This window comes from Pempheris klunzingeri, chromosome 14 (assembly GCF_042242105.1).
Source record: "Pempheris klunzingeri isolate RE-2024b chromosome 14, fPemKlu1.hap1, whole genome shotgun sequence".
NCBI classification, from domain to species: Eukaryota; Metazoa; Chordata; class Actinopteri; order Acropomatiformes; family Pempheridae; genus Pempheris; species Pempheris klunzingeri.
This window is the reverse complement of record NC_092025.1, coordinates 2,221,536-2,248,100: the sequence shown is the minus strand read 5'-3', so window position 1 is coordinate 2,248,100 and position 26,565 is coordinate 2,221,536. Positions and strand designations below refer to the sequence as shown.

The 26,565-nt window shown below is 43.0% G+C and overlaps 2 protein-coding genes across 4 annotated transcripts; one reads left to right on the top strand and one right to left on the bottom strand.

Moving 5' to 3' along the window:
• Window positions 1-1,278: 1,278 nt before the first annotated feature.
• On the bottom strand, window positions 1,279-10,598 carry igsf5a (immunoglobulin superfamily, member 5a). Of its 3 annotated transcripts, none has more exons than XM_070843851.1 (9): window positions 10,536-10,598; window positions 9,805-9,963; window positions 8,406-8,720; window positions 5,827-6,117; window positions 5,086-5,205; window positions 4,764-4,788; window positions 4,522-4,619; window positions 4,359-4,423; window positions 1,279-1,541 (listed from the first exon to the last, which is right to left on the bottom strand). In XM_070843851.1, exons 2-9 carry the CDS (start codon window positions 9,920-9,922, stop codon window positions 1,434-1,436), a joined length of 1,140 nt encoding a protein of 379 aa, XP_070699952.1. In that variant the 5' UTR covers window positions 9,923-9,963; window positions 10,536-10,598; the 3' UTR covers window positions 1,279-1,433. The 3 variants fall into 3 exon arrangements, with proteins under 3 accessions (XP_070699952.1, XP_070699953.1, XP_070699954.1); XM_070843852.1 differs by having other exon boundaries at window positions 4,522-4,616; XM_070843853.1 differs by having other exon boundaries at window positions 9,805-9,886; window positions 10,536-10,592.
• Window positions 10,599-21,086: 10,488 nt separating this feature from the next.
• hmgn1b (high mobility group nucleosome binding domain 1b) lies at window positions 21,087-24,088 on the top strand. Its single transcript, XM_070843604.1, has 6 exons — window positions 21,087-21,257; window positions 22,849-22,869; window positions 23,038-23,067; window positions 23,155-23,196; window positions 23,277-23,384; window positions 23,474-24,088. The coding sequence occupies exons 1-6, from the start codon at window positions 21,240-21,242 to the stop codon at window positions 23,519-23,521; spliced, it is 267 nt and encodes an 88-aa protein (XP_070699705.1). The 5' UTR covers window positions 21,087-21,239; the 3' UTR covers window positions 23,522-24,088.
• The last annotated feature ends 2,477 nt before the right edge of the window (window positions 24,089-26,565 follow it).

The window sequence follows — 26,565 nt, the reverse complement described above, 5'->3', positions numbered from 1 at the left end:
AGATATATACCACTAGGTCAGAGATAGCGGTTGAATAAATGTATTATAATTGTGTTATCATCACACATCTGTCCCACATATATTGGCTTGTAGGGAGGAGGCTGTTACCACCTTTATAAAGGCTGGCATAAAGCCTGTAGGGAGGAGGCCGGGGTGTGTGTGTCACACACAGGCCTTTCACCCTGGAGACTGCTGTTTGTGTTGAGTGTGAAACCAAAAGTCTCACATTATGGAATTGCTCCGTCCTATCAAACAATTTAATGCATGTTTTTGTCTTGAAGAAAGAGTAAAATACGTGACTGAAGGATTTCAAAACTCAAGTCAGAGAGATGAAAAAGTAAGGTCGAGGCAGGTCATATGTATTTAATAAAAGTTGTGATATTAACTTCCTGGTGTGAAGCAAAGTGTGAGCAGCTCATCTCACTCAGTTTAACAGAAACATTCAATATCTGATCTGATCAAAAATTTGATTTGTGTTTAATGTTCTTCTCTCTGTAAAATTGATCCTCTATTCATTCCCACTATATCCTATTACAGAGAAAATACATGTTAAGACATTAGTCCTTGTCCAAAAAGGCTTTGAACTGAAGTTAGAGGATCCTGGTGTGTCCAGCGGTGCATGACAAGAAATAACTATACACAATATTTCCATTTCAACTGTTTCTGAATGAAGTAAATGAGGTTTGTGATAGTAAATGATTACTAGCCTGTATTTTCAGTATGTGTGCATGTGTAGGCAGACAAATATAATAATAATTATAATAATAACAATAAACAATGGAAATTTTATGATGAGTTCTATAGATGCAAAATGTTCTTCATAGTGACTATTGAAACACTGGCATGTGTATCACTGTATGAGAAAGGATTTATTGGTTAATTAATCATTTCATCACGTCTTAGAAATAGGCCACTGATCAGAGAACAGTCATTTAAGCATTACATTTAAGGAGGATTACAGTTGGAGACAGATGTAGGAGAACAAAGCAAGTGTAATAAGGTCCCTTTCTGCATATGTGATTTGAATTAGTTGACGTCTGAAGAAATGTGCATGGCTTAGTATAAACCTGATAAAAATACTCACTCAACAAAAATATAGCCTCTGTTATTCAACCAAAATAAAGCACAGTTTGTGCGGCTCCAGCCTCAGTTGCTGCTCCGCTTAAATATGTTCTATATATTATATGTAGTATGTTTGCTATGATTCTGAGAGCTTACATTCTGCTGATATAGGTTCAGAGCCAGAGAACAAAACGCATGTCCTGCATATGTCCCCCCCGCCCCCACCAACAGCCTCGATAGTACTGCAGTGTATCAGGGTCTCCTCTGGCCACACTCGGTCCCTCCTTCCTCCCTCCACTCTTTAGAAACCACAGCAGTGCAGGTTTGTTCCATGTCATAAGCATTAGCAGCCTTCGTGGCCTCTGAAGTCCTCACACAATGGTGGCATGTCTGTGTTTCATGAAGCCTTGATCGGCCACAGTGTTGTAGGCACTTTTGTACCCATCTCGTCTCTGGTTGCTGCTAACGACACCAGGCATCTACAAATCAAAAGAGAAACAAATTAATAGTGGACCTAATTTGCTTCTCAAAGATATTTAAGACTTGCAGTTGCCTCTCCCTCCTTGCTATTTTAAACAAAGCTTATATAGCACATAAACTATGTGGCCATATTGCTCCACTGATTGGGCAATCATCTTGGAATTACTAGGCTGTAATTGTGGTCTTGAATAATATATTTGTTTAAGCTTTGCCTCATTTATTACTTAAATTACTTGAATGGCTGAGCAATGAATTATACAAATATACCATGCCTGATGAATGAGATGTAAAATGATTAGCATCTTTATGATTACACTTGATAAATTCACATGGCTGCTAATTTTTTCATTTCATTCGTAAGAGCCATGCAAAATGATGTGTATAAATCACCAGCACTCTCATTTTTAAATGCACACAGCACAGCATGAGTGCAGAGGCATGATAACTTTTTGATTCATCCTTCACAGTTTGGATGGGTGAACACTGTATGGATTCTGTATGGAGGAGGGCGGTATGTGTGCCCTGTGGGACAGTGCAGATAATACGTTGTAGGCTCTCCTTCACTGTGTATAGTAATGACTGATGTGTAAACAGTACATGATTTAGAGGTATCAGGCAGTTCCTGTCAGTCCACCACTCATGAACTTTTTTAATGCAAAAATCGACAATATCCACAGCCAACTGGCCTCTCACATCCCCTACAATTCTCTCCCTCCTGTTCCCCAAACTCCCTCCTCCCAGACACTCTCAAGTTTCCACCTTCCTTCTGCTGCTGCAATAACTGAACTCATCAGAAAATCTAAACCATCCACTTGTCAACTCGACCCCTTTCCGTCACCTCTCATCACCACCATCATCCACTCCTCCCTCACCTCTGGTTCAGTCCCACTACCTCTCAAATCTGCTGCAGTAACACCGATTTTGAAGAAACCTGGTTCAGACCCCAACAATTTCAATAACCTTCGTCCTATCTCCAATCTGCCATTCCTCTCCAAAATCCTGGAAAAAACAGTTGCATCTCAAGTCCACTCTCACCTTTCCAATAACAACCTCTATGAACAGTTCCAGTCAGGCTTCCGTCCCCATCACAGCACAGCCCTTCTCAAAATCACCAACGACCTTTTAATGACAGCAGATTCCGGATTCTTATCCATCCTCATCCTCCTCGACCTGACTGCAGCTTTTGATACCATCTCCCATTCCATCCTTCTCCATAGACTGTCTTCCATTGGCTTATCTGGCACCCCACTTGACTGGTTCAGATCATATCTGTCTAGCCGTTCCCAGTTCATTCAGTTAAAAACATTTTCATCCCAGCCATCTCCCATCTCTTCCGGTGTTCCCCAGGGTTCTGTCCTTGGACCTATACTTTTCATCATCTATCTCCTCCCCTGTGGCCACATTTTCCGTAAATATAACATTCACTTTCATTGCTATGCAGACGACACCCAGCTCTACCTTTCCACCAAACCCACCTCCTCCCTACCTCCCACCTCCCTCTGTGACTGCCTGCAAGAAATCAACTCCTGGTTCTCCTCCAACTTTCTCAAACTCAACAGTGACAAAACCGAGGCACTCTGTCTTTTCAAACCCACATCAATAATGTCACCCGGTCAGCATACTTCCACCTACGCAACATTAATCGCCTCCGTCCTTCCCTCACCCCCGCCAGCACCGCCATCCTGGTCCACTCTCTGGTCACCTCCCGTCTGGATTATTGCAACTGACTTCTCTCTGTCCTCCCCCTCAAGTCCCTCCATAAACTGCAACTGGTTCAGAATGCTGCAGCCCGGATCATCACCAGGACCCCTTCTATCAGTCACATCACCCCTGTTCTCCAACAGCTTCACTGGCTCCCAGTCACATACCGCATTTCATATAAAATCCTCCTCCTAACCTTCAAAGCCCTCCATAACCTCGCCCCTCCATACCTGACTGAACTCCTCCACATAAACACACCCAGCCGGACTCTCAGATCATCATCCTCCATCAACCTCACGATCCCTCCTGCCCGTATGACCACCGTGGGGTCCAGAGCCTTCAGCCGCTCTGCCCCCCGCCTCTGGAACTCCCTCCCACCGGACATCAGGAACATCAATACTTTGACCATCTTCAAATCTCACCTCAAAACCCACCTGTTTAAACAAGCCTACTCACTGTAACATCACTCTGCAGATCTTCCACCCCTTGGTTTTTTTAATTTTTTGACTTTTTAACTTGCTTTTTCACTGTTTGTTTTTAACTGTGTTGTACAGTGTCCTTGAGTGCCTTGAAAGGCGGCTATAAATAAAATGTACTATTATTATTATTATTATTATTACCACATTAAGGCCACCATGAGCTTGGAGTTTTTGTTTTTTACTGATGTCTCGTAGACTGTTGGCCAGATTGAAACTCTGAAAATTTACGGCAAAATAGCATAAGACTGAACTTTAATCCTATTGTTGGCTAGCTTCTGTTATGATGCAGAAGAAAGTGAAAGACAAAAGGAATAACATTCAGTGTGATGGAAGGAATAGATCCCTGAGACAAAGACAATGTGGTTGTTCTCTGCATGTGGCAAGGCACACTTTTATGATCTGTTGTGAAATATAAATAAAATATATAAACATATGATCCTTTCTCTGCTTTCCCCAGAAAGTCAGACTACTCTTCCCTCAGCAAAACACAAAATACAAATGCTGCCCCTTTTAGAAATAATAATGATAATAATTTACGTTAAATGAAAAAGATAAGGAAGAAGGCAGCTGTGGCTTGCAAACATTTCCTGCTGCTGATCATTGTGTAGTACTACCGCTACAACATCACCACCCTACCTCAGACATGCTGGAGCCATTTCCGTGGGAAAAGCCACTGTCAGTGTGTTCACTGGGAGCGACGCCTGTGAGCAGAGGGCAGAGACAGGAGAGAGGGTTTAGTGCACAGTAGCTGTAGCATGTGAGCATACGAGTGCCAATTTGTCGAAGCTATCAGTCTTACTTGTTTGACCCTCTGGCTTATATCCTGCATTCACTTCCCCCTGCCTCTGTCCAGCTGCAGTGACACTACTTATCTGGCTCTGTGTCCTTACTCTCCTGCTACACACACACACACACACACACACACACACACACACACACACACGTATGACAACAGAGAATTGGATTGTACATCCATGCTGTTTTGTAGTCCCAGACTGAAGAAGTAGTAACAAAATCTCCATCATTTTGGTGGCTTCTTACCTCATTTCGTCTCGGTAGTTGGGCTCTGGAGAGGATTATAGGACAACAAAACAGTTCATGCATACGTCACTATTTGCAGAGGATTAAATGTCAGTGGTTTGATTTTAGTGCTTAAGAACTAAAGAGTAAAATTTTCTTTAAAAAACATTACTGTTATAACTATAAAACAGCAGCTGTGGCTCAAGCTGCTCTCAAACTCTCTTAAAATTCCCAAACGTACACCATGTTAAAGAATGAACCAGTTTTCCAGCCAATGCTGCCCTCAGACAAAGGTTCCTACTGTGGCATTTGTGATTTTGGACACACTCCATGAGGGTCTTACGTTTTTCTTTCCTGCATTTGTAGCAGAAGATGATTCCAAGAATGAGCAAAACCAGCAGAGCAAAACCTCCAATGGACACAACCACAGCTATCAGCACGGTCCAGTCAGGAGGCTTGGGAACTGTTGCAGGAGGAAGGACCAGAATATCAAGAGTGGGAGACTCAAAGACCTAAAAAACTGTTAGTGTCAAATTAAAACATGTGTCACATGGGTCATACTGATGTTTGCACCTTATAGTCACAGAAATGAATGGTTCTGCTTATCCAAAGGCTCTTCTCACCCACCATGAGCCTTTATCATTACATGTGCTGTGTGACAGCAGGTGTCTCACTCTAGTTTATTGTCAGTTCAACTTTCTGAAATATCTCAAAAAATATTGGATGGAATGCCATGAACTTATTTACAGACATTCATGGCCTCTGGAGGGTGTATCTTATACATATATTTGTATAATATTTTTCTATCTTATATTTGATATTCGTATTGAGACTTATGGACCCCACAGGATGAGTCCTATGACTTTGGAAACCCCCTGCCCTTTGATCCAGTGCCACCAGTCTCAGCTGTACTATGCATTTAGTGCTAATTAGCATACTAACATTTTAGCTCAAAGCACCACTGGGCCAAGGTATAGCCACACAGAGTCCTTATCCTATGTTGTTTTAATGTATATTATGTATGTATAACTTTCACATCACAGGCTTCGTGCGAGACACAGAGGGAGGAAACATTTGTTCTTACCAACCACCAAGAAGACAGAGCTGGATTGTGGGTTTCTTAGTGACCTCACTGTGGCTTGACACTCCACTGTGGTGTTTCTGACTGCCTGGATCTTCAGGACGCTGGTGGAGTTGAAGGAGTCCCCATCAGCTATGTTAGTGGTGTTGTACAGGCTGCTGTTGACAGCATGGCCATTTTGGGTCCAGCTGACAGTAGGTTCGGGGAACCAGGCAGATGTTACACAGTGAAACTCCACCTGCTGGTCCTGCACCACCGTCACATTCCCCCCCAGGATGTTGACCGTACCATTCTCTGAGAAATGAAGACAGGGACAGAGGAGAGTCAGCAGTACATCATGATTCCTACCCAGTGGTCACATCATGCAGTGTCCCCACTGGATTCTCAGCTCCAGTGCTCCATGCTAACAGTGGGAAATGATAGTAAATGGCTCAAAAATACAAAATGTAAAAAAGTAATCTTGAAAGTTAAAAGTTTCATAATTTTAAATGAAATATAGCCTGAACTGGCAGACTTCAGTGGTCTGGCGGCTTTTTGCCTGAAATAAAACTGAATTTCTTTAGCTATATGTTGAGAAAATGATCACAGATTTTTACATTTTCTAAAAGTATAGAGCATGCTGTATAATACATAAGGGATAATAAACAGCGAACCATTCATTATTGTGGCTCGTACTTCGCGTCAGCTTCACTCTGGTGAGGTCGCTCCACATTATCCCTCTTATTCCATGGCCTCAAACCAAAGACGTCAGCCGTTTTAGACAAAATACCGACTTTGATAGATTTAAAAATGATTTTATGGCTTCAGCTATCAGAATGTCATCCATGTTATCCATGGCAACAGTCTGATGTACAGAACTAACAGGCTGTAGAATGCTGTGACTGACCAATCAGAGTTGAGTATTCAACTATGCCATGTAAAAAGACTTTATTTGGCTGTTATATTAGTATACTCACTTTAGATAATGCTGCACATCGTACACTGTGTTCAGTACCCAGTGTTAGCATGGATACACATGGGTCCTTTCCACATCAGCAAACCTGTATTCTTTTAATATGAAACTCTCTTCAGTTTGCTGTTAAACAGGGCTTGCAGTGTCCCTCAGTAACGTCCCTTTGCAGATAAGCAATCAATGCGCTCCACTGGCAGGTCTATTAAGTGGATTTATTAGCTTCGGCTGGAGGTTTTGCTACATGCAAGGAGAATATATCTGTAATCATGGTGGTCCTAATCAGCAGAGTGAGATAGGCCTCCAACACTTTAACAATCAATATCCATTCACATCCAGAGACCCGAGCCCAGATGTTTGATGGTGAGATTACCTTCAGGTTACAGTCAGGGGGGGCATATATGCAGCCTTCTGTTAGATTTACATATACTGCTGAGCAGGGCCTTGGTTTGAGGCTAGTTAATTGGTTAACTGCCCCACAGAGACAAGTATGAAGTGTTATGCAGAGGTCGAGGCCAAAGCTTGGTCAGAGTTGGTCTGATATGTGGATGTGTTACTTATTTCTCAGTTTTGTTTTAGGGGGAGTAATTCGGAGCAAAAATATTCATGTCAGGAATTTTCTCTGAGGCCCCACATCTGCATTTCTGAGCATCTTATGTCAAAACAATAAGCCTCCCTGCAGTCATACTGCATATTACACAGTCATGGCACTACAAGTCAACTGCAGTCCCACAGTTTCACGTCTATGGTCACATCTCGCCACAGTGGCGGCACCCGTATAAAATAGTTTTAGGACTTAAATCATTGTTTCTGTAATGTATATCCATTTGAACGTTTCGTCACTGCTTTAAAAACACATTAGTGATAACTGTCCATTAAAAGACCATTAAAGGAGACGCATTCTGACTCATTTCTGCTTCATAATAAATAAAAAATTGCCTTGAATTACTTTTCTTTTTTTGTTTGAATTCCACTTCTGTGGAACAGGCGGTAAACATTTTATTAGGCTGCGCTCACTCTCCAACAGAACAGCTTCCCTCTTTCTTCAAGCAACAATAGTTACCCTTTCTCCCTGAACAAAAGGTTGTCATACTCTTAGCTAGTTTTTTCACACACCGACACATACAAATGCAGGAAACTCTACTTTATGAGGGAATCATGATGTAGTGTGTCCTGCATACTCCACATCTTGTTTAAAACCACTGTAAGTTGACTGAAATCAACACAGTTTCTCCATATTACACAGCCCACAGTATTATGCCACCAGCAGTCAGTGACAGGCAAGCGTTTATGCGTTAATATGTGAATATGTGCAAGCACATGCCAAATACTGCCATGTTATTCTGTGAAGCCTCCTCATCAGATATTCTTTGGCATCAGATGTTAATGCCAAAGGCTGCTGAACTGATAGATGAATGGAGCTCACTGCTGCTCTCCAGAGTACATCCCAGTCACTACAACTCCCTCCGTTTTTAAAAACTGAGTACTACAAGTGGAATGGAGTCAGGGTGAGGGCAGTGTGCACACAGCTCAGCATCACTGACACCCTGAAGGGAACTTCCTCCTCCGGGGTTTTGTATCTACAGGGAGGTTAGAAGTCAAAGGACAGTTACAACAGAGCTAATGACCTTACCTTGCACCTGAAGCTGTGCTGTCTTTGTTCCATAGAGTCCCTGCACAGTGCAGGTGACCGGCCCGGACAGCCTGCGGGTGATGTCATGGATGGTGAACTCCACACATTTGGTGTCACCACTGGAGCAGAATCTGGCAGAAAACTGCTCTGAGGTTGAGTTTATTTTACCATTGATGGGGACAACGAGGACCATATGCCCCTGGACACTCCAGGTCATGAACCACCATGTTCCCTGCACAGTGGCGTTGAATTGTGCATCAGAGCCTTGCAGCTCTGTCAAATTCAGCGGCTCCAGCTCGAACTGTTCTGACACCGCTGAACATACAAAGGACAACACAGAGTTTAGGAATAGAAAAGACATTCTCTAGATCTATGGCACAAGCCTTTTATTGTGAGATGATGTGTTGCATGTTGCCTCCTTGTTTTCTCATTCAATTACATAAGAATTTCATTTGGGTTAAAATGCACCTTTTGCTGAACATAACATTTGAAGCAGCTGTCAATACTGTCGAGCATTGCTTTTGTTGCTGCATATACCCTCATAAAGTTCCTGTACACAGTGCAGGTGTTCAAAAGTGAAGCAGCCACATTAGTAAATCACGCAATGGAATGCAAATGTGAGAAAAAGTAAAAAGGGCTGCGTGTTATGGAGGCACACAATGCTCTTTGTTCAAATCAGTGCTTGAGACATGTTTGAGTTTGCTCAAGGAGCGTAAATATCACAGAGGACATGGGTTTTGTTTTGTTGGTTTCTGACAAGACCGAAACTCAAACACAACATTACTCCGGACGGATCCTTTACTCGCCAAGTGTTAAAGCTGAGGCAGAGCGTGTGGATGTTCTCCTGCTGTTGTTGCACCCTTTAAGGGTAAGCAGAAGGAAGACTGTTGGTCTGTCTCTCAAACAGTCACCTGTGCCTGACATGAGCCAGACTGTTTACATTTTGATCAAAATGACTGATTAGATCTACAACACTATAGTTCAGCTTTTTACTTCAAGGTGGTGCCGAGGGTAATGATTAATGCAGATGAAAAGGCATGTAAAGGCAGATGAAAGGTTTTCATTTTAGCTGATGTCTAAAACTCTGTACTACTGAAGTCACACTTGGATTTCCTGATTCACTCACATCAGGACTGAATATATGGGATTAAAGGACTTTCATCTCCACATAGGGATGACTAAAGTTTAATCACAGGTCTTTTAAAGCTGTTATCATCAAGGCTCTGCAAATGCAGAATTAAAATATACATGTAATTGTAAAAGATATATAAAAACAGCTCTACTTCAGTATGCATTTAGACAACAAATAGCATAAAGTGCAAGTGTTTCTGTTCCTAGATTCTGTCCACTTCAGCCGGTATCCAGACTGAATATAATAATTTGAAAAGTGCATGCTGACCTCCAGTAGCGCACAGCAGTAAACAGATGCAGAGGAGGTTCGGCCATGATTCCCAGGACACAGTCATGCTAGTGTTGTTGTCCTGGAAGATGGAAGAGCGACAGCTGTGAGAAGTCATTGTCCTCTGAAATGTTCAGAGAAGGCTCTTGTGCATTTGGTCTGTTAATTAAAACAATGCGAAGATAACATTTGTACGCACATATCTCGGTCTGAATGAATTTGAATGAAAGCTAGAGGAGGGATGTGATGTCAGTGGTTAGTGTCTGACGACAGAAAACTTAATTATGATTTTGTAGAACAAGAATAGATGGAAAAAGAAATGAAAACTCTACAGTTGGGAGTTGAACCTCAAATAAAGTTTCAGCCTTTAGTTCTGTGTCAGCAGAGGGCAGGGCATCGAGTTTCATCTTTCTGTTCTTTGACAAAAGGATCGTAGCTGTTCAGAGGTTTTTTATCATTCCAATATTCACACACACAAAATTAATACGTGATACAAATTGGTAAAACCAATATCATCCAGTTTGATCCCTTCTACTTCCTCACTGCAAAATCAGACTGACTTAATATTTTCTTTACGCCAAAAGTTATGGCTTTTCCATACTTTGCCAGTGCTGATGAAAACACACGACTCTTTTAATTTGTCTCCGATGATGAAATCTCGTGAATAAATAATAAATATGAATAAATACTCCTCAGCAACAACAGCATCGTCACTTTGACGACAAACTTACTGTGTGAGAGCTCCTGCTGTGGTGTGTAGAACGGATCAAAGCTTCATTTCCTGAAACAGCAGGTGAGCAGCGGGACTTCACCAGGTGCTGTGACACTCTCACAGGGGGCAAGGTTCAGGTCTGGCCATTAAGAGCCAGCCCTTATCAGCTCAGTGTAGAGTCAGTTAGTCAGAGCGTCCCACACTGGGGCTGTGAGGCTGACGTCTCACCTGCTGGCAGAACAGACAGGTGACAGGGTGTGTGGATCTTATCAGAAGATTAATACCATATTGCGCCCTTTATGAGTCAGTCAGCTCAAGTCAGCTCTACTCTGCCATAAGTCAGTTGTCTGAGGGGATAAACAGAGCAGTCAGAGCAGAAAAGGCCCTGAATACTTATTTTGTCATGCTGTGAGTGATGTGGTCTTTGTTTCTCTGCTTATTTATCTCACTGCTTTGAGGTTAATGAGACAATAAAGTGATGCCATGTAGATCTGCTGAGTTTTTCAGCATCAAACTCTTAAGTAATAAAACCTTTTTATAAAACATCATTTACTTTAATGTTTGTATATTTAGTTGTCCTACTCATAGCACTATGGAGCGATGTTATTATGTGTGGATCCCCTTTTGTTTGTGTGTGTGTGTGTGTGTGTGTGTGAGAGAGAGAGAGAGAGAGAGAGAGAGAGAGAGCACAAGCCACGGGCCACTCTTGCCGATCACTTCATGCTATTCCACTGGTCAACAGTTGGTGGCAGTAACACAAAAAAAGCATAGAAGTGTTTCCACAAAGGCAGTGAAGAGGAGTTTTAACAAGAAGGATGAGTCAGTGTAACAATGGATGTACAGTAAGGAAAGGGCACCTGTTAGGTCTCAAGGATGCACAAAATGAGTTTTAGTAAGAAACACTTAAGGTATCTAAACACTAAAGTGAACTCCAGAGGGCACTTTTAAGACATGGAGGCACATTTTCAGAGACCTTAAAGTGCTGTGAATCCTCCTACCAGTCATTCATTAGAGTGCCATTAAGCAGAAACACTACATAACCGGACATGTGGTCCTGTCACAGCCATAGTTACTAATAACTTCTCACACAAAATAGAACCAGTATATAAAATATGATGCATACAGATGAAAGCACAGAACAAAGGCAGTTATACACTGTTGCCCATAAAGTTGGAATAAAATGTTTTTTACCTCTTCTCATGAAATGGGATTTATTCTTGATAAATAAAGTGTTTATCTTCTCAACTTTATTGATCAAACTTTTCCAAACATATCAGAGTGAAACTTAAACCACAATGAACCTTTGCAGACTATGTGTTCAGGCTTTAACTAATTTGGGGGAATTGCACAATTATTCCAACTTCATGGGCAACAGTGTATAGAGTAGTTTATATAGATCCACCTGAAGCAACGACAATATCAAAATGCTACATAGATATTAATGCAACCATAATAACAGTTGAATACTATGATATGATCTCAGGGGCAACACTACATGGGTCAGCTGTCTGCACAATATACTTAATGATGGACTTGTAAAGTACGTTTTGAGGATTACTCTCAGTGGAAGCCTTGTTTCAGCTTGACGATCACGTGTAGACAGTTTTAGAGAATTCAGTCCAACTGTAGAGGATATATATTCCTTTAAGATGAAAGCTTGACAAATCTCCACGCACTGCTAAACTAAACTTTAAACATACCTTTGAACTTCACACCTAAGACTACTTTAGTACTCATACTAGACTACAGTTTGTAGGATGCTTATTTGTTTGTGGTATTTTACTGATGGGAAATACACTTGAGTCATGATCATAGAGGAACAGTGTATTGAAAGTGACTTAAGCTTCTTCACACTACAGAAAAAGTGGATCAGGTCAGTGCAGACAAGGTGATGAAGATTTCTTTTTAAAGACACAATCACCATGATGAGTAGGAAGGCATCTTCTGTGCTGAAGTGAGTCCTGGCAGGGACCTGACCTTTGACCTTCCTGTGGACAGAAGAATGAGGAGCGAGGGGCCTGTGGTCTCAAAACAATGACCTGTGTTTTGATTTCTTATGTATCCAGCGAGTATGTGATTATATCCGTCCTGAACAGGGAAAGACTGGAGAAGGTTTTGTGACCGACTAATGTTTATCTGCCATGTGATGACGGGATTGATAGTCTACTGTAAATCATTTGGAAAAGAAGAGGCTTTTGAAAAACAAAATCTGAAAGTATAATTCAGTTGTAAGCTGTTTATATCAGGATAATCACTACCAACATTCAAATTTCCTCCAACATCATCGCTTTAACCCCAGATCACAAACACATTGCACCTCCTTCACTGAGACTGGAGAGGCTGGTCACCAGGTCCACCTCTGGCCCTGCAGCCGCTTGATGAATGAAGGTGGAGGTTTGTGTGTGAACCAGAGTTCACACTCCTGCTGCGGAGAAGCCTGTGGACCTGTGGTACATTTTAATGAGTGTCAGTGGGACGGCTGCAACAAGCTCATCATAACTAAGGTCATCTGGACCCGTTAGTGTCTCCCAAGCTGCTGTGTTGTTTGAACAATGTGGCTGTGGGTCTGATCCCCTTAGTATGTTGAGCTGCAACAAAAACCTTTTTGTAAGAAGCTGGTCCTGGCTGAGTGATGTTTTCCATCATCACCACTAGAGGTCACTGCAGGATCACGTTCTCCTTATAAAACCCATGCATGCAGCATTTTCATTCTGTTGGAGCAATTTGTTTATTAACTCATGAAGCCTGTGAACAACTTTGCCATGTGATTGTTTTGCGACACTTACAGGTGAAGTTCCTTCACAAAAAAATCAGGTGCACCTCTTATGGTGCCAATGATTTGTATAAAACAGATTAATTAAATGGACAGACAGATAGATAGATAGATAGATAGATATTCCTTTATTTATCCCACAATGGGGAAATTTCAAGTCATCAGCAGTTCTGATTCACACATACAGGATACAGTTCACACATACAAGAAAGGGAATAAAAAATATAAAATATATGTATGTTTGCATGTACAGTATATACAAAAAAAATAATGTATGGTGAAAGAATGAGGTGATAGAAAGGCTATTGCACATGGGGGAAAATATATATATAAATATATATGAAATATTGCACTTGTTCCTTTTTCTTGGTCTTTGACATTCATTTCATTGCATTACAGTTGCATGCATTTTAGAGGTGTTTTGACAATAGGCATGAAATGCCTGTACAGTGTTAAGACTAATGACTCATGCATGTTGCTGATTGAAAATCTGATCACTTAATATGCATATAAAAACATATTTAGTTGCCTGAATTTAAGTGGAAGCCTGTGCATGAAGCCAAAACTAAACTGCACTATATTACATATAATATACACAGAATGTATGCAGTGGTGTAGTGATACCACTCTAAAATGAAACTGAAACCTGAAACTTTACTGAGGTAAAAGTGCAGACATATTAGGAACAAAGCGAGCGTAGTATCAAAAGTACAAGTAGTTATCACGTAGAATGGATCATTATTATTATTATCGACACATTAACATGTCAGCAGTTTTTTAATGTAGTAGCTAGTTGAGGGCTAGTTTATGTAGTTTCATTATATTTTATAAACGGGTCATATGTGAAATCTTAAGTAAAAATAGCTGTTAGATAAAGGTGGTGGAGTAAAATGCATAGTGTTATCCTATATTTTAAATGAAAAGTAAAGTTTAAATACTTTAATAAATGTATTTTGCATGTAGGTGTATGTATGTACATGTGTATGCAAATCTAGACGTACTTCTGGGTCTTTGTATTCATTTGCATTTGGCTTCCTTTCTTGGTTCCTCGTTAGTTAAAATAATCATATTATTTTGTGTTTTTCCTAAATGCTCAAAAAGCCCTGGACAGTAAATGTAGATTTTGAACATGTTGATGATAAAACGACCAACATGTTCCAGGATATATTTGACTGTAATTCTGCCCATCCAAATTCTATATCCTGTCTTTTTTCAAAATTCCTGCGCAAACCCTGATTAGAAATAAGAAAACAGTGTACTGGAGGACTAATTGGCTGCTGTGGCATTTCAAAAGGCCTTCAGTGGTACAGCCTCCTGATTAGCACATCTCATATGATGCAGTGCAATGCGATCTGTCTTTCCACTGTTCTGCTTATTGGCTCCTCTGGCCCACAGTCATGGTTTTATGAGGGCAGCAGTATAGTAGGAGCTGGAATGTCTCCAGACACAGCTGGTATTGTATAGGCAGAAGCAAGCAGACAACCATGAAAAACAGGAAGTAGATAGTGGGGGAGGGTCAGCACCAGCAGTCCCTCTGATCCCCTGCATATGGCCCGCAATGGAAGTGGCTCAGTGTTCATCTGCCACCAGAGCCCCCGTGTCAGCGATCATCAGTCATAACTCATCATATGTGCTCACTCGTCCTTATGTCGGCTGCTTGACTTCTCAGGCTTCCAGCCACGCCATTGTTTCGTTTCATTGTTTGCAACCACACATTAGTGAGGTTCAACAGACCCCGATCTGAAGGAACAAGATATGACCCCAGAACACAGACAAAAACAATAACAAAGAGGGCGCACCTTCAGAGCATGCATTAATTGCCATTGTGGGATTTGTTTTCGTTGTGTCAGCTGTTGGCTAATCAATGGTTAAAGCCGACTAAGGTTTATTGTTACTGAGCTTATTAGGCCGTGTTGCCACTGGGGCAAGCCTCCGCCCTCTCTCACATGTAAATGATTGCGTTAAAGGCAGGTCACGGGCACTCCCCCTCCTTAGGCTACAACACATTCCTGTGACTGCTGAGTGAGCAAATACAGCACAGTATCTTATGTTAAGACACCGCACGTGACACTTTGTCACTATTTGTCATTTTGCATTGTTTCTATATCACTCTCCTTAAATGCATACTGTTTAGATATTCACGAGACTTTACCAATACACTAGACAAAGCTGACAGAATGTAGGGGAAAGTAGCTGCCTGATGTAATTCAGACGGACTACAGGTGGCAACTGCAATGCTATGTAACTATCATCTTTAAACCATCTCTGATCACAGTTCCTCCATAAGAAGCTTTCAAATGTTTTTGAACTGTTGTAGTTAATCACACAAGCGCCACAGAGGTTACTACGGTTCAGCTCAGTGCAAGAGGTTAATACACTTTCTGTACAGTGATGGACTAGAACAATTGGCCTTGATGTGAGCGTGGACTCATGCTGTGAACTCTGGTGGTACTGGAGTCCCTCGCACACAAACTGGTATAATCTGGCTTTACTCGCTGCTCCATATGGGAAGGCTGCATTGGCTGCATGGGAGAAATCCACTTAGAGAGGGAGACTCAGACTTTCCTTACATCCAGCTGATCCATTCACAGTCATCTCCCTCTTCACCCTCCAGCTCATCCAGTGCTACACACCACCACGGTCACTTTACAGGGTGGCAGTGAAGAGAGTGTCTGTGCACAACACAGCTGCCCAGGCTCACCTGTTCCTGGTCTGTAGGACTTAACCAGCAGCCACTGGCAAGTGGTATAAGTGGCATGTGTGTGTGTGTGTGTGTGTGTGTGTATAAGTGAGAGGGTGAAGAAGATAAATGAACATGTTGCCTTCTGTCAAAGAGGCTTTAGATGAGGTCACCTTTACCTTCATCCTGTCACCCTAAGGATTATACCAGTCTCTGTTCCAGTTACCACAGACACAACTCTCCCATGGCTCCATTTATTCCTCTATTAACGCAACTATATTAATTATGTGTGCCACAAAACAAAAGAAAGCAGCAGGCTACTTTGTATAACTATCTCTTTTAAACCCGTAGTTTTTCTCACAGAATGTGAAGTTATGGATGTATGGAAGTTATGAACAGTGCTGCGTGTTCTTTTACTCTTTTCCAGCTTTGTTTTTTCTTATATTCCTGCATGTATTTGGTGTATTTTCATCGTGTCGTTGAAGCCGCTGGATGCCTAAATTTCCCTCAGGATCAATAAAGTATCTATCTGTCCATCTCCTCTGCGGCCCTGCTCTCTCTCCCAGTGTTTTTACGACTCGAGAGCGAAGCAGAGGGAAAGGACAGCAACAGGCAGCAGCTGTGATGGAAGGGCTCCTCCATACTCAACACAACAACAGCATTGTTATCTGAGAACTACCTAACACCTTCCCCCTCCCCTTCCCTCATCTTTCCCCGCCCTCATTCATGTATATACAGTATCTTTACAGAGAGACTCCTGCGGAGAGCTGCGGGTCATTCTTTCACTACGTGCTGATTTTTATGTCCCGCAAAGCCAGTTGTTCAAGAAAGAGCAGAGACATGTGGAGGCAGTGGTGGAAGTGCTTCCGTAATCAAATTAAGTGGAAAGCTTTTTGATGTTTTACCTAGTTTGAATCAGTAGATCGCACAATTAGCTAAGGGGCCGTGCTGCATCCCCATCCTCCATGTTGAATTGTGTCTGTCATAAAGAAAAAACAGATGACCATGTTGTTCTGAGAACAAAGTTGATCAATAGGTTGCAGCTCTACTTCAAACCCACGTAGTGAGCTAACTCAGCTCTGAATCCTTATTTCACCACATGAAAGAACTTCTGTCTAAAGAGCGACAAGTGACGGATCATGTACTGTATAATCAGTAGAGGATGAAAAATACCACTATGTAAATATACAGAAGTATAATGCACTCACAGTGTCACAAGTAAAAGCACTCATTATGTAGATGTATTATCATTATTATTCTACACTGTTGCCCATAAAGTTGGAATAATTGTTCAATACCCCCAATTTAGTTAAAGCCTGAACACACAGTCTGCAAAGGTTCATAGTGGTTTAAGTTTCACTGTGATATGTTTGGAAGAGTTTGATCAATAAAGTTGAGAAGATAAACACTTTATTTATCAAGAATAAATCCCATTGTCACAATCATTTCATGAGAAGAGGTAAAAAAAACATTTTATTCCAACTTTATGGGCAACAGTGTATATATTATAGTATCACTGCTGATGCTTTCATGTGTGTGCAGCACTGTGAATATGGAGATAAGTTTTACTAATTCATAGACTTTGGGTAGTTTAATCTATGACAAGCATCACATTTTAGCTTTCAGACTCTGACTCTGTAAAGTCATAAATGAATACAGCTGTTGACTGTTATGTGATGAGTATAGTTCTGTACTGAGTAAATGTTATATTCCACTGCTGTGTATCTCAGGTTTTTATATTCTCTGCATGAGCGCACGGACAACACAAATAAAAAGCAGAGATTCAGCCATAGTACTTCTTACAGGATGTATGACTATAACACAGGGTCTGTATGTGTTTGAAATAGGATAAGTATGTTGTCTAGTGAACTGGACCTGCACATAGCATGATTACAAGTTTACAACCATTATGACTCTTGCACACGGAATTATGAAGACATGGCGCTTCAGTACATCGGCTGTAAAATGCTGTTTATGACAGTTCCTCGGTCTAAAAATGTTTATCACCGGTAGTGCTCTTGGACCTAGCGGTGTCTGTGTCACTAACCATATCTGTGCCATGAAAGAGAGGTCATGTCAGTTTGGGATGTACTTGAGGTGTGATTACATACAAATGCGAGGCACAGCATCCCAGCTCTGTGTTTAGCCTGAAGCTGAAGACAAGATGGGACAGATACTCTCGACTGTGTGTGTTTACAAAGACTAGAAACAACCACTAGAACTGGTTGTTGTAATCAAGTTGTGCACTTTTACTACAGATGCCTCTGTTGCAATCCGGTAAATAAAGCTGCTTGTTTTGAGTAGCAACAAGAGATACAGGTACGTCATTGATGTGTCCCCCAGCCAGTGGGGTGAAGTGAACTCCTGATGTCATTACCATAATAACACTGGCAAGCATCAGCATGTGACTCTGCCTAATTATCTCCACGTCTCTGGCCACAGGGAGCAGGCACAAACCTTTGATTTGGACAAACTGGGTGAATCTCCAGGGCGTCAAATGGGACGCAGGCTGCTTCTCCACTTTTAGAAGATGAATGAATTTAATGTTACACCTTAATTTCTGTGTCACTACTTTGTTTGTTCCTCTTCGCCTTTACGAGAATTTCGGTTCGCTCATGAAACACCTATGGCTGCATGATAAAACGAGCAGGAATATATAAGTACGCCGCTGTTAACACACGTGGCCCACTTTAGCAGAGCTTATTTACTGTGTATAGACATTACAGCCTAAATGTATGACCGCTTCCCTCCAAAGTTCCATAAAACAATCCCCAATAAAAATTCTTGCAGCATTACTATTTTCATACCTCATTAAATGGAAAGTAAAACTCAGGTAACGGGTGTGTGGCTCTGACAGTAAAGGGGATGGGGATGTTATTAAACTTGCTGCAGCAGCATAGAGTTATGAGGAGATGAATCACCAGAGCTTAATATCCAAGCTGCCATGAAAGCATTTGCTGAAAACTTCCACATTTCAAACCAAAAAGTGGTGAAACTTTGTGTCGGGATCGCTCCTTGGTGACCTGCAACATAAGGCTGGTAGCAGCAGATTCTTAATAACCTGAATATCTAAAGTTTGACCTGTACGCACTGGAGCATTGCCTAGCGGTAAAATGTCACAGACAGGTGCAAAGTGGGCTGGGAGGACGCTCTAAACAAAATCAAACTTGGTGTGTTCTCAAACTGCTGTCGAGAGCGGTCCTGCAGGAAATGGCAGTTTAGTGTGAATCCAGTCTGTTTGTTTAATGGTGTTCACACCAGATAGACCAGGTATGCCCCAGGGGCAGCACAACAGCTCACAGAGACTTTAAAACACGAGAACGACACGCCACTGAATGGAATTACTTGAAAATATCTGGCCCACAAACACATGACAGAGTTCACCCACTATTTGGGACCAGTGAAATCTATTATCTCAAAAAGACAATTATCATAAACGCCTGCCGAAGATATAGACGTTACTTTTAGCTAGACTGAGACTAAAGATTTCTGAAAACATTTCACTGATTGTGTCGCTGCCTTACTGAAAGACAAAAAGAAAATATTGCCTAATGAAAAGAAAAACGGAATTAACAACCAAATAATTCTGGACCAAATGCTGCAGCAACCTTTAGTTTGTCAGACATCATCTCAGAGAGAAAGGTGGAGGCCACACATGTTGTTCACACTGGAGTCGTTGAAGAGGTGGGAAAAGTGCTTGAACTCATCTTCCTGATCTGCGATGCAGGTCCATCCGTGTTGTTGTGTCTCTCTGACGCTCGTTACTGAGAGCACGCTCCCTCCGTTATGTGATGACTTCCTGCTGAAGCAGGACGTCGTGCCGTCCAGAACGCAGCGAGGGATCATTTAAAAGTCCTCAATTAAGGAGAAAGGAGAGGCCTTTTTATTCTAATGCTAAATGTTCTGTAAATCATCACTATTTATACATGCCGAACATTTGAACAATGACACTTTGTTGGAATATCCTGATTTAGAGGATGTTTTTAGGTTTTTGTTGACTACACTTTTAAATAAAATACAGTCCATGTTGAAGCAGAGCTGCGGGAAGTTCTATTCCTTCATAGGAGAAAATTAAATAAAAAAAATCTTTATCCTCACCTACAGTGAAATAAGGAATTTATAGTAATTATTGACAAACATATGTGCTAAATTAGTTCATATTGATCAAATATCACAATATACCTCACACAGTAGGCCTAAAGGGTAGGGTGTGTGTGTGTGTGTGTGTGTGTGTGTGTGTGTGTTACACCCCCTTTGTCCCCACAGAAGGGGATACAATGGTATTTAACTGCAGCATGTGTTATTGTTTATGTCAGTGTACAGGAGAATTAACCAGAAATACAACAGGCAGCGTGCAGACGGTGCTGTGTTCAGGGGCAGAGCTGGTCCCAGCGGGCTCAGGGTGTCTGGAGGGCGGTCAGAGCTCAGTCTGTGTCAGCCACTCTGGGGACATGAATCAATGTCTCCGTGCTAAAATCATTTCTGGCTCAAAGCTGGAGCGGTTCTGTCCTCTGGCCCTCCCCCTCCCCCGGGCCCACACACCCCCACCACGGGGCAAGTGGACGGTGACAACACCGCGAGGAAGTTGCACAAGAGCGGCACACAGTCCGGCTGAGGAGCCGTGCCCGCTCCGCTCCTGTCGCCATTTTCCCCTGCTAAAATACAAAAGAGTCGGCTGAGGGAGCACACACCCCTCTTCCCCTCTTCCCCTCTCCCCCGTCTGTCAGCACACATTCCCCTTTTATCGCTCGTGCTGGAGGCGCAGAGCGGGCTGTTTTTAACATGTGTCGGACAGGCTGCTCCGGCATGGCGGGGCGCAGCGCTGGGTGGTGAATAAAAGCCTTTCTGGGGGAGCTGAGAGGCGCGTTTACAGACAATTTAGCCTCGTTGTAGCAGATGGCTGCACGGGCTCGGACGGACAAATAGCTCACCGTGCACGTTGACTGACGGGTGACGCACCCACACAGGTAAGAGCCCGGATTTGAAATGGTGTTGCTGACCAGCGTGCGGGCCAATCAGGGCGCGGCGGGGGCGGGCCGCGGGCCCGTCCATCACGGGGGAACTATAACGGTTTGAATAGGGAGGGAGGGGGAGAATCCAATCCGGTTTGAGCTAGTTTTTCTTCCAATGGAACATTAACGTCTCGCTGCGCTGTGTTACACTGTACTGGCACAGCTTTATCCTCCATATAGCACTGTATTTTCTCCTGTGTTGACTGACGGGTAGCTCTTTTTCTTTTTTTAAAAAAAACACCCCACATAAAACCAACCATGCCTAAAAGGAGCAAAGTGAGTAGACCGACATTTTTCATGCATTCAGCAACAGAAGCGTTTATAACCCCCCAAGTGCAGTTTGTGAGACGGGCTTGTTGGCGCTGGCGGTCAGAGTTGTTCAAATGTTGCTGCTAATGTCCATTTTGTGTTGAAGCCGGAGTGTCAGCGGCGGAGGAGTTTGGTCGGTATGTAGCGTCTGTAGTGATTCTGCGGACAGGCTGACTCTTGGTCTTATCTCTCCCGTGCAGTGATTATCTTTGTGCCAAGTGATTTTCCGTGTGCCGGTTCCCTGTTTTCCCTCCTGCAGAACGGTGACATGCACTCATGCAATCTGTGTAAAAATACATGTGAGTGCAGCTCGGAGCGGAGGGTGGAGGAGGGTGGAGGGGGGGGTCCTCTGTCCGCGGATCGCTTTCTGCGGAGAAAGTTGGCGGCATATTGATTGTTTCCTTTGGGGGGGTCGTCACGCTGGATACGAAAGTTTCTCTCGGAGAAAATCGGACCGACGTCGAAAACAGTGAACCAAATAACTGCGTGTTGTTCTGCCGGAGTTTGGCTGCAGTGTTGTGGACGCTGTGTTTGTGCGGACGCTCAGTCTGATCTGATCGGAGCCTTTCTCCTGGAACCAAAGCACTTTTTTTTTTTTTTTTAAATGTGATTTCATGGGGATATAATGACGGCTCTCTTTAATTAACCCCGCGTGCATGTGTGCTTTTTGTTCATGCACGGTGGAAGTGCATTAGTCGGGAGGCGTCCGTCGTGCTGCTCGGTGTCTCTCTGTGTGTATTGTCGGCTCAGGCCAGTCGGAGGTTATGCAATGGCGAGCCTCCGTCAGTGAAGCGCTGCTCTTGTTGCTGGGGGTTCTAGTAGATTCTGCTACCAGATCGACGGAGTCGCTGAGCATCTCGGAGTGACTCTTTTCAAATTCATGGCGGGAAGGCTCAGCACACTGCTCGGTTTTCTCCGTACCCTGGCAGTCTCATTTATTACCAATGAATGGATGTGTCGTGAGGAGGCGGAGTCCGCCCCCTCCTCCACCACCACACTTTTACAGTAGGCAAATCACTTGCAGGAGCAGGGAGATCACGGCCACATGACGCCCTTTAAACCACATTATGCCTCGATATGACTGTTATTACGAGGCTTTCGTGTCCAGGCCCGTCAGAGCAGCCTTGGTGTGCTCCTGCCAACACATGCAGCCGCACAAGGATTCATTTGGCATGTTGCTAAGTAACATGTCATTTTCCTAATTGATATAATGACTGTAAACATGCTGATTAATGAGTTTGTGTCACTCTTAGATCTGATCAGGCCTCTTGTTATTGGTGCCCCTGGGCTTCTTTTGGGGTTATGAGCTCCTTTGTGCAAGATTTTGGAAATACCCAAACCAATCACAGAGCTGGATCTCATCTAAATCATGCATTAAGCTGGCTGTGCAGCCACAGGCCAAAAATCTGTCAGGAAACGCCCACTTTGGAGTTACATAACTAATACCCAAAGCCCATGGCCCACTCTCCAACACCAATTGAACGAACCACAGACTGAGCTGTAAGATAATTGCAGATAATTTCCATAACCATGTTTTCTTTCTTGTTCTCCCTCGCAGGCAGATGCAGGTGACTCAGCGGTAAGGAGTAATATCATATTTGTGTTTGGAGTGTCTGTGCTTAATTTATGTTTAAAAAAATAATGAAACACTTCCTGTATGCACCCACCAGGGGTCAGCAACACCCCAGCGGTGAGAGCCCTCGGTGGGTATATTTAAAGTAACCATGTCTGTCCCCTTTCTCCGCAGCCCAAGAGGAGATCTCTCAGGTTGCAAGATGTAAGTACAGACAGGCTGCCACAGACAATATGCATGCCGCTGACCACGTTCTCAGTGCTAACTCAGTGCCGCTTTCCGTCCCCTCAGAGACCCGTACCTGCAAAGGCAGAGGCCAAACCTAAGCCAAAGGTAGGACCCCGTTTCAGTTGCGTCTGATCGGACTCGGCCGTCGGTGGAGCGACTAATGTGGTTAATGTTGTTGTTTGCAGAAGGGACCCGCTAAGCCCAAGAAAGCCAAGGAGGCGGTGAAGGCCAAGCCCGAGGAGAAAGCACCAGAGGCCCCTGCTGAGAATGGCGAAGCCAAAGCTGAGGAAGAGGTAGGGGTCAGGCCATCATGTCTAAACATGCAAAACTGGGCTTGTGTCCATGACGACGAAACCTGAACGCAGCAAACTTTGTCTTGCAGGCACCGGCTACAGACGCAGCTGAACAAAAAGACGAGGCAGCAGAATAACGGCTCTCCGACCACGTCTTTTACCAGTGCTCCCTGTACCTCTTTTCTTGTACAATTCAGGGGAATATTTTTATCGACTATTTTCTAAATACAGGTTTTTTAGTAGTTTGATTGTAGAGAACACTTTTTTTTATTGAAAAAAAAAGTCAATTTGGAGACGGGAATTTCATCACATCCCACAATTTTGCATCGCCATAAAAATTGCGGTCACTGTTGTTACTGTCGGTGGAGTTCATTTCAGTTTTAAATGTGAAGGAGGGGAGGGTGCGGGACAGGTTACCATGTCAACACGCAAGCACGACGTTCACAGGAGCTGGGGCAACAACCGGAAGAGCTTGCCTGCGTGGATTACATTCCATATGCTTTATAAGGGACAGTGTATGTAATCTGTGCTGGGGTGGGGATGGACAAAGTCACAGGGCAACTCATTGTTTTATTGTTTATAATGAAGAACAGTGTTTTAGAATGTTTGTAAGCTTTGTTCCTATATGTTAACTCTTGTACTCATGCAGTTTTCTTAATGAATCTGATCAATAAAGCTAAAATCCCTAGTACTGGAGCTCTCCCTATCAGAACTGTGCATCGCGTGTGTTGGTTGTGTCTCTGTTCTGTGATAGCATCGCAATAAATTTGTATAGCTGCTGTGAAAAGGGTTTTCAATCTTTCTATATGCAGTGTGTAATGGTACATTGTAAGGATGGTAAAAATGGAATTTGTTTTCTTAGCCAAGCTAAAGTAACCTTGAAAAAACAAACTGTCGAGACAGGCTTCTTAAAGGCCGACAGACAAACTGTACATTTATTTGAGATGTCAAATGCATACCAGCAGTAGCAATATTCCTGTGAGTTTTAGGTATCTGTATCAAGTACAAGTGTGCGGTTTCTTTTTATTTGTTTATAGATGTACCTGTGTAATGATTGTTATCAACAAACCAATAAAGCTCGGTTGGTAGATGTCGCGCTGTTTCATTCTGAAAAGTTGGGTAATTGTTACGGTTGTCGATATGAGAGCGTAGAATCATCAAGTGCCCTCTGAGAGGCAGAATCACCACTGAAAACTAAAAGGATCAAAAGAAATCCTGCTAATAAGACTTTGTGTGTGTGTGCACTGCCAGACACTGTTCGACAGTATTTACATCACTAAACGATCACTTGTATTTTGGTATGCAAGTACAGAGAAATGAAGAGTAGAGTCACCTTAAATAGAAGATCCTGAAATTTGTGACTTTGAACATCTATTTCATTGGCTAAATCTTTGTTTCGCAGGAAGTGTCCCTCAGAGGTGAAGAGGACGAGCTCGAAGAGAATCCAGATTCAGCTCAGTCCATGTTGTGGCACTAAAAAAGTGAAATTCTTCGTCTTTGTCTGTGCACAACATTTACAGCGAAGCAGTTATTGGATATTAAATTCTCAGAGTTCCCAGGCTTCTTCCCACAACGCTCCTGGATGAAAAGACAGAAAACCCCAAAAGGCAAAGACCAGAGTCGAAGTCAGAAACAGTGCAGGCAGGAGTAAGATAGAATATAAAGGAAACCTGCAGTGGTGGGCAGGTGTCCAGTGATGACCACTTAACTGTACTGGAGATGGAGAAACTGAAGCACGATCGGAGTGTTGTTGAGCTCCTCCCGCATGAAGCCACCGTCCAAACCGTGTTTTACCATCTCTGTCCCCCTGAGAGCAGATGAGTGTTTCAGCACCATGGACAGCTTCTCAGCGGCCCTCCGGCCTCTCCTGCTTCCCCTCACACCGTGATGCGTTCACGGCAGCCTTCTCTCCATCACTTTTAGCCTCCGTGTTGGTAAACAAACCGAGAAAGTCGTGCGTCGTTACGCGTCTGTGACGCAACAGCGGTACCGCGCTCACTTCCGGCTCCGCTGTGATTGGTCAGGAGGAAGCTCCGTCAGAGGCTCGCTGAGCTTTTCCCTCATCCTCAGACAGCCCTGAGGATGTCCAGGGTCCATCAGTACATCTACTCAGTAAACTGCTCGTCCACAGTGAATGGACACGGTTCAGACTAATGAGTAACAGGTTGTGTAGAGCACCAATGTCTCTGAAACATGTTCTGTAAAGTGGAAAAACAGTAAGACTAATAATAAAAGTAAGATAAACGCACATCTTCCAATAAAGGTGAACAGTTTTGTAATAAATTCATATTTCCAGGATACCATTAGAGGGAAACACTAGGCCCAAGCAGTCACATTTATATTTTCTAACAATGCCTGAATCTGCCTACAAAATTCTCCCCCCAGTTTGCAAAAATGTTAAGAAATGAGGCCAAGAAAATACTATAGTTGGATGTGATGAAGGCTGCTCAGTATGCAGCAAACATGACAGCATCATGTCCAGTCGCTGTAGGGATGCTTTTCTGTGGCTGTAGTAATGAAGAGAGTAGTCCAAGAAGTTTATGTAGGTTTACGAGCTCGGAGTCTAACATCACAGAGCAAAGCTTTCACATATATATAGGATTCCACAAGCAAGATCTGGTTTCAGGTATGTGAGGGGGTACCCCAAAGATGGACTTAACCTTTACATGAGCTGACCATCGTCCAGACAAAGTGGAGTCAGGAAGATAGAATGCTGACGTGAGGGGAACGTGTATGTTATCTAGGACACATGTCCCTACAGCATGTTACATGAAAAAGACATTCTAACAGTCGCTCATCGATTTAAAGGATAGGTTCACATTTTTCCCAAGCCATCCTAAAAACAACACTCACATGTCCACGTGTATGGGAACAGGTTTTAGTTGCTGTGACTGTTCCTCCTGTCCCCACTGCCCACGGGGAGACCCCTTCCTAATGCTTATTTCATGTGAGTGACAGCGAACAAAATCAAAGTTTAAATCTGTAATTTTGACACTTTGATTGGAATTGTATGAGGAAGGGCTCATCATGGCCAGCAGAAACAATTACAGCAAGAAAAAACTGTTCCTGTTGTACATACTGTGTGAGCACGGGAGTGTTGCTTTAGGGCTGACCTGTGCACCTGTCCTTTAGCCATAGGTGGGACATGATCAGTCACTCTTTCCAGCGTTGGGCATCGTTA

Excerpts from the sequence above, each read along its gene's own strand:
- igsf5a (XM_070843851.1), bottom strand. The coding sequence starts at position 9,922 with ATGACTTCTCACAGCTGTCGCTCTTCCATCTTCCAGGACAACAACACT. Across the intron at positions 6,118-8,405 it reads AGCACAGCTTCAGGTGCAAG|AGAATGGTACGGTCAACATC; the intron begins GTAAGGTCATTA and ends TTCATTTCTCAG. Across the intron at positions 5,206-5,826 it reads CTCTGTCTTCTTGGTGGTTG|TTCCCAAGCCTCCTGACTGG; the intron begins GTAAGAACAAAT and ends CTCCTGCAACAG.
- hmgn1b (XM_070843604.1), top strand. Across the intron at positions 22,870-23,037 it reads CAGATGCAGGTGACTCAGCG|CCCAAGAGGAGATCTCTCAG; the intron begins GTAAGGAGTAAT and ends CTTTCTCCGCAG. Across the intron at positions 23,385-23,473 it reads AAGCCAAAGCTGAGGAAGAG|GCACCGGCTACAGACGCAGC; the intron begins GTAGGGGTCAGG and ends TTTGTCTTGCAG.